Raw genomic sequence first — 8,204 nt, 5'->3', positions numbered from 1 at the left:
TTACCTAAATTTCCAATTTTCCTGGATTCCATTAATCACGTTAAAGTCGAGAGAACTGTTCTTTGTAAAGTGGAGTAAGTTAGTCTTTTGAACAAGAATCAGCCACAATATGATGTGGAGTGTCAGTGCATTCCTGTCAGAGAAATGAAAAATTGAATTTGTTATTCAATACATTGTCGCTACCTTTAATTCAAGGCCATTTACGTACATAATCTAAAATTGCGGTGATGTTACAAACTTTAACGATACTAATGAAAAAGTAATGTTGTCTAGCTATAATTTATGCCTTAAATATTAGACCTAACGAAAAAACGTGCGAACGTGCATTGCAAGGTACTTACCGCTTATCGTAATGGTTAGACGTTTTGTGTGTGAGTGACAAGAGTAAATTGGAACAATTAGACGTTGGAATACCACTCAACGTGGTTGACATAAAAGAGGAAGACATGTGGACAAAGGTAGAAGGATGGGCGAACACATTTTCCGCTCCCGCATTTATAGTGATTCCGGCATTTTTCCATTATCACGTCGCTTGATGTATCATATGTTTCATTGATTCTGACAAGCAAACGTTAATTTTTACATGTTTACGATCCATATCGGATCACACTTATTGCGTGAATGCGTCGTAAACACGCATATCGTGGTAATTGGGAAAAAAAGGAAATATAGTCCTCTGCGGGTCTTCTGTAGTTGCTGACATAACAAAAGATATATGAACCATGTCTTGGGCATACTCTTCATTGAAAATTTTCACTTAGTAATTGTGTGTGTTGCAGAGTCAAATAATAATATAACATCAGCGGAAGTATGTTCTTTCTGCTTTGTAATACTGGATTGGTTGTTAGTAGTACTTTGCTATCGTTTGTGTCCATACACAAATTAACCGTCTTACATACGATGATGTCGACATGAAAATCAAGCGTGATATTTCAGTTTTGCAGCTATGAAAATTGAGCAGCTATTTTGATACAAACGGTCAGGGGTTTGACTCAGCGAAAGCAAATACCATACAGCTTAAGACACTAGGCTGATGGTGACTTGTAATATACACATGTATAGAGTGCAAATTAATCACATTTGCTGATATTTTTGATCAAACAAACTTACGACTACATTTCTTGTCATTTTCACAATCTTTCCAACGATAAGTGAGTATACATAGAGATCACATGTTGCACATCATTGACAAAGTTTGATATGCTCAGCTTCAGAAATTAGCTGCTGTGATTTGTTTCTACCGAACACAAGTGTTTCGTATAGACATGAATCTAATCATATATCTATGGCTGACTATACAACGGCTTCGGCTGAAGGTAGGGCTCCTTTGGTGTATGTAAGCATTCCTGCACCGGTAGAGTTTTGCCCCCGACATTGATAGTGTTGAGATGCTATCCCTAAAGAACAATATTGCAGGTTTCATGCATATTTACATGCATATTTCTTACATGTGTTTCGTACAGAAAACGAAGTCAAATTTGCCTAAGCTTTGTATGTATGTTAATACGTCTGTAATATCTCCGCTTGACTAAGAGTATACACTGCTATTCTCTAGCTCGAAGAGTGCTGAGATTTCGCCGTTTAATACGGTGAAGAACGAGTTTGCAGATATATGTCATTCACATCCGTAGTATTACATTTTGTCTAGTGGTGAACGCGTAATGGTTCCTAATTGATTATTGCGGATTCATATCTCTCAATGGACAAAGTTTAACTACACAGTATTCAGGGTTCACTGTGGGGTACCTACCCAATATCTACGTCCTCTTGACCTTTCTTATGGTTTACTGACCAGATTGTACATGTGTAGAGAAGATTACAAAAACACAATATATTACATCAGGTATTGAGTTCACTACTCTATATCACCTCTAGGGCTACTAATTGTAACCTGACTTTTATAGATCATTGAACTACTACCATCAAGTCTATAGTCAATATGTATGACCAGGACAGAAACTGTGGCCATTATCACAATACTGATAACGCCATCCAGACGGTGTAATTTCAACACTCCCATCCACCGTGAATTTTGAATGTGCTTTGTCGCCAACTTGGTCTTGATATCCGTTAACTCGCGCGGAAACCTCAGCATCTTGGTACCCAGTGCCGTCGTCAGCATATCTGCAAGTTAATTTCTCGTACCGATACAGTCAACTGGAGTAATACATGCTGAACGTAGCTCAAATAAAGTGGTGCTTGATGTTCACGTGCATTGCCCGAATGTGGTAGCATGAGTTGCTCGCCAATGCTATAGCCACTTGGTTGTCTTTCCACATTCGCGTGCCATCCACTTGTTCGAGTCTCATGCCCTTGGGTGTTGTGCGCAACCAAAAGACTTCTTGTGTACATAAGCTGAGAACCGTTGATTCGGCTTTTGCGGAGCTCAGCGCGGCGGTCATCTGGCGCTCAGGCTTGAAATCAACCGGAACAGTACTTAGATTTATCAAAACATCTGATACAGAGCGTCTGTCATGAGTGCTGCTGCCTCAGTCTAAATCCAAAAAAATTTGCCCACCGCCTTTCCAGTTTTACCTTGGTGAATGATCTCGTGATAACGAGTCAACATCAGGCAGCGTAGTACATGAAAAGCTAACCCGGAATTCTTGCAAAAACAAGACCGTCGTGTGGTAACAAATGCGATGTCCAAACAAGTGCACATTGCAATATACAGCAGACAGCCAATTGGCGGGCGTATTGTCTTAAGTGCATCGTTAAACGCTAAGAATATGTACTGGATGATCGTGATGTTAGCAAAGCAAGATCAAACGCACAAGAAATATTGATGTTCTCGGCACATTTCTGGCCAAATCGCTCAACCACGTCGTCAATTTTGTACGTCTGTTTGATCATTACAGCTGCCGATATCCTTTCGTGATCGATTTCCGTGCCAAAGATGAGTTTCGCCATGACGATATCATTTAACTTGAGACCAAAATTGAGCATCCACTTGATCTAAAAGATCTCACGATTTGTCTAGCCTGCAATGATCATATCATAAACATAAAGACATACGTACGCAAACACTGATTTAAGTTTCTTCACTCAAATGCATTGATCTACTCCGCAGCTTTTTATACCGGTTTTCTCATAGACATGATAAATCGCCTTGTTCCACGCACTTGCATCTCGCTTTAGCTCATAAACGGCCTTGTTCAGCTAACATGCAAAGCCTTGAGCTCCCTTGACATCAAGCGTAATCTCCATGTAAACACGATCCGACAAAACACTGTCGAGATAGGTGGTGTCGACGTCCAGCTGTTGCGTTTTGTAGCCAGATACCGCACAAACTGCCAGTACAGTTCAATTTTAATTCATGTTGGCCCTTGGGGAGTAAATATCAAAGAAAATCACGCTGTACTTTTGCTGAAAGACCATAGCCACTAAGCGTGTTTTGTAATCACCACACTGCCATTTTGGTCTCGTTAATCAGCAAAGACCCAGCGGCATTCAGTCGCACGATCAAATTACCAATGAGGAATGAACGTTTATGTATTGTTTGGTGGTGTGATCGAAATCCGGTATTCATAGCCTTGAACTACTGTCTTCTCTTATCACTTGCCATTTGCTTCTTCACCAATATTTACAGCGTAAGTGAAGACTGCCTCGGCTATAACGCCATTCTCGTCAATCCTATCACGCTCTGGGGGGGTTGTCACTTCCTTTCAAATTTCTTCGTTATCTGATCGATTTTCTAACATCAACATTGGTCAACACGCATGCCGTGGCGCTCAGTTTAAGGTTGTAAATTCAATTGGTATTCCTGCTTCATTTCATCAGGAGCTCGTATACCAATCCCTCTTTCGGTATATTTTGTACTGGGGCTCTGTACTCTGCTAGGTCGGAGTGCACGGAGGGCGGTAAATAGATCGCCCCAACCCAACGATGATGACGTTTCGGGCCTTTCTTTCTCCAATTTAGCGTCTGAACCATCTACTTTTTATTCTTCACACTTTTTAGGCTCGTTCTGATCTTTCTCGCGTTTGTCGTCCCGGGTGTTGCGCCTTTATCGTCGTTCTTGGTCACGTGTATTATTGTTTCTTTGCTTGAAAGGTGTGATTCGTAAATATCGCCCATCTCACGCTCGTCGACCATGATAGTAGTACTTGATCGTCATCCAGGTAGCACGAGTTATCCCTTGGCGTCTTTGGCATACCCAAAAAGACATGCACATAAAGTTCTTAGCCTTGAGCTTCGTCTTCTTCACATTATAAACGTGTGCGTACCCGCGAGGCCCGACTACCCAAAAGTGATTCCTTCCAAGATTTTACGTAAAACGCCAACTCATACGGGGATATTGTTCAGGTGCTTTGTGTTTAGGAACAATTGACCAGGTACTCTGCAGTGCCGACCGCCACTACCTACCAACAGGTCGGAACACACTCATTGTGGAGCATGCATCGCAGTAAACACTACCGTAATACTTATGACGTCTTCCAAGCGCATCTAGCGGTGTATCTCAGCAAATAGCTAGTCAGGGCTTTCTTCTTACTGTTCATGTTATGCAAGCTTGTCAATTCTCGTGGCGATGAATGTGGCCCGAAAATTGATCGTGGATTTTTCAATCGATTAAACGTGCCATATTTAGTCGACTACCGTCAAAAATGTAAAGCGGTATGTCTTCTTTGAGTGGTACTCCAACGTCTGTCCAACTACTCCAAACCAACCTTGTCATTAACAATACGCATTAAAAAATTGAGTTTATTCTTGACTTTACTCGACATCGTGCTTATACACAAAAAGTATCTGCAACCGTGAGCCTTGTGCATTTATATGTTAATGGCTGGTCGCCCCATCTAATCCACAGCTACAGTGTCACATAATTTGTGGTGCTGGACACTCATTATATTCAAAAAGGCGAAAAGTGTGGCACTGGAATTCTGAAAATTCTGACTCTTGACTATTTGATCCAGGGTACTGTATATTTTTTGATATGATGGCAAAAACCGAAAATAATATATTTGGGATATTTCGCTACACTGTGCTACCTTTAAGCCTGTCTTTCTAGATCCGTCTAGTAGCTTCTTAATTCATTCTCATTTATCTAGACCAGTGATCAACTACCATTACTTCCGAAATCAGCATCCGTAATTGTCGACATTACCATAGTCTTTGTGACGTCATCCACATGGATTTAGCGGTGTAAACTTAAGCCTCCCACTCACCGCTAATGTTGGATGTGCTTTGTCGTTGGTTTGGCCTTGAAGCCTGTTGCCTCCCGCTGAAACTTGAGCATCTTGGTCCCAAGTGCCTTGGTTAGCCTATCTGCAAGCTGACTCTTCGTATCGATGTAGCCAATTTCGGGTATTCCATGCTGAGCATTCTCCCGAATAAAGTGATGTCTGGTGTCCACGTACTTTGCACGAGCGTGGTAGCCCGCGTTGCTTGCTAACGCTATCGCACCTTGATTGTCTTACCTTTTTGCGTGCCTCACACTTGTTCCTGACTCTTGTCCTTGAGCATTGCGCGCGACCAAAGTACTTTTTGTGTGCTCGACCTTAGCGCCATATACTCTGCTTCTGCGGAATTTAGTGTGCCGGCTCTCTGATACTTAGACTTATCACAACCAGAGCTTTTCCAACATTGATCAACACACCCGAGACAGACCGTCTGTCATCGTTGTTGCTACCCCAGTGTGCATCCGAAAAAGCTCTAAACAATCACATTCCGTGTAAACGATTTCTTGATGACGTGTCGAGTTTAAGTAGCGTAGTACACTAAATGCGGCGTTCCAATGTTGTAAACCGGGATTCCTGAGAAATCGAGGCAGTTGTGTAATGATATGTGCAATGTCCGGCCGGGTGCAAGTTGTAATATACAGCAAACATCTAATTAGTGAGCGGTATGGTCCTGACCTTATCTCCGAACGCTCATCTTTTACACTTTGTGACCGCGATATTAACAACTTGAGACCAGACGAACATGATTCGTCGACGTCCTCAGCGTTTTTCTGTCCAAATCGCTCAGCAACCTCGCTAATAAAGCGTGTCTGCTTGTTCATTTGTGTGGAAGCTGTCCTGTCGAGGTCAATTTCCATGGCCAAGATGACCTTCGCCATACCGAGATCCTCCGTCTTGAAAACACTTTTCAGCATCCCCTTGACCTCTAGAATCTCGCTGCTCGTCTTGGCCGCAATGATCAATCATCGACATATAGACATACGTACACAAAAACTTCTTTTGCTTTCATCACATATAACTTTAAATCGCTCTTCTTGAGTCTTGGTCGATTGTCTTGTTCCAAGCACTTGTAGATTGCTTGACTCCATATATAGCTTTGCACAGTTGACACGTAAATCCTAGAGCTCCCTCAACACCGATCGGAACCCCCATGTTAGCACGATCCGACAGCACACTGTTGTGAATGGCGGTGTCGACGTCCAGCTGCTCCATTTTATAGCCTAATACCGCACTCACTGCGAGTACAACTCGGATTGAGTTAATGTTGACCATTAGAGGTAAGTCTTGAGGGAATCCACGCCTTATTTCTGCTTGAAACCTTTAGCCACCAATCGTGCTTGGTAGCGCACAACACATCCATTCTGGTCACGCCTCTTAGCAAAGGCTCAGCAGCAAACTTACGTCCTTTTTATTCTCGTGAAACGAGTGTTCATGTTCTGTTTTGACGATGCGTCTGCACTTCGGCGTCCATCTCATGTCGCTAATGTTCTGCTTCGTCACTAGCCGTTGCCTGCGCATTCGTGGTAGGCAAGTCCGATTCTTAATCAACCCTTACAGCGTAATCGAGAACATAGTGACGTTTTTCAATTCTATTTGTTTGAGAGGGTACGTCTCATAAAAGCCGCCTTCTTACGCTCGTTCATCTTCACCGACCGTGATGCTGATATCTTGTCTTTCTCCAAATCGTAAACTTGGCGGCTTCGGCATAACCAAGTAGAATACACTTAAACCTTTCGGCTTCGAGCTTCTTCCGCTTCACTTGATCAACGTGAGCATTCTCATGAGACCCAAGCACTTTCAGTCCATCCGACGCTTCATCTTAACCCCAGCTCATACGGGGTATTATTAGGTGCACTGTATTGGGATAGCAGTTTTGAAGTCTTGATCATGTCGACAACTTTACTCTTCTTCACCAGAAAGAAAGCCAACACATTCGTGAAGAATCATGCACAAGAGTTAAAGTGTATTTAGCACCTCTTTTGAAAGCGTCTTGGTCCCATCACGTCCGTGTGAGCTAATTCCAATACACGTGACGTCTTTGTCACAATATATCATGGAAAGGCTTCAATCTTCCGCTTGCCCTTCATGCGTCCACCACACAAGATCTTGATACCTTGTTTCAGCGCACGTATACCTTTGAACGAGCGTGCCACAGTACCCACTGACTATCAGCTTCCGAGTATTGCACCGATCGTGCATCCTCTTGCTGACCTTTTAGTGTGGCAGCTTTCCATTTCTTGTCCTAGTTGCCAAAGCATAGTTCTTGTCTCAAATGGCGCACGTGGCACGCTGGAACTCCACGCTTAGTCCACGTTCGGCAAGCTTTGCCAACGACAGTAAGCGTCTGTCAAATCCATGGGTAAGCAGCACCTCTTCCATCGATATGCGTCTTTCGTCTAAGCCGATAAGCTTCAATGTTTCAGCTCTTTCGACGCAAAACTTCTTGCCGTTTGCAATCGTTGCGTTGACGTCGGCTTTAAGTCACATGAAGTCGATTAAGTCACTTCGGTGAGGGGTCATGTGTGATGTCACACAACTGTCAATTAGCCAGCTTGCTTATTGTTCCTCCCCCACGGTAAATACTGCATCATTTCCGCTGAAACGGTTTCTGGAGCGGTTCTCATGTGGACAGTCCGGTCTCTTATGACCAGTCTGGTCACAATAAAAGCACTTGCCCCGAAAACCACCGTTCTTGCGTGGCGCGTAATTTTTGGGACCACTTCCTCGTCTGCCCTTAATCCCTCCATCATTGCCTGTGTTGCGAAACGCTTTCTCACTCGCTTTCTTCTTCGTAACCTCTCTGACTCCTACAACAGCATCTCCTTGACTTCGATCAGAGTGATGTCCTTGGCTTTTTTACGATAGAAGAAGTCATCTCATATTTCACCGGCAAAACCAAAGCTTCAGGGTTTTCAACTTGGAGTTGCAGAAGATCAAACTGGTAAGGTTCCTTTAAATTAACGAGCGTGAAACACGATATTGGGAAGACGTACGGCCCGATTGTGATCAATGCAAAGAGCGATG

At 43.1% G+C, this 8,204-nt stretch overlaps 1 protein-coding gene across 1 annotated transcript; it reads right to left on the bottom strand.

The window, feature by feature from the left end:
• PHALS_05547 (uncharacterized protein) lies at nucleotides 1-448 on the bottom strand (the record flags this gene model as incomplete). The annotated part of the gene is made up of 2 exons (XM_024719108.1): nucleotides 1-133; nucleotides 342-448. 2 exons carry the CDS (start codon nucleotides 446-448, stop codon nucleotides 1-3), a joined length of 240 nt encoding a protein of 79 aa, XP_024584440.1.
• Nucleotides 449-8,204: the final 7,756 nt, after the last annotated feature.

Source organism: Plasmopara halstedii, assembly GCF_900000015.1.
Source record: "Plasmopara halstedii genome assembly, contig: Scaffold_2904, whole genome shotgun sequence".
NCBI classification, from domain to species: domain Eukaryota; phylum Oomycota; class Peronosporomycetes; order Peronosporales; family Peronosporaceae; genus Plasmopara; species Plasmopara halstedii.
This window is presented reverse-complemented; position numbering and strand designations above follow the sequence as displayed.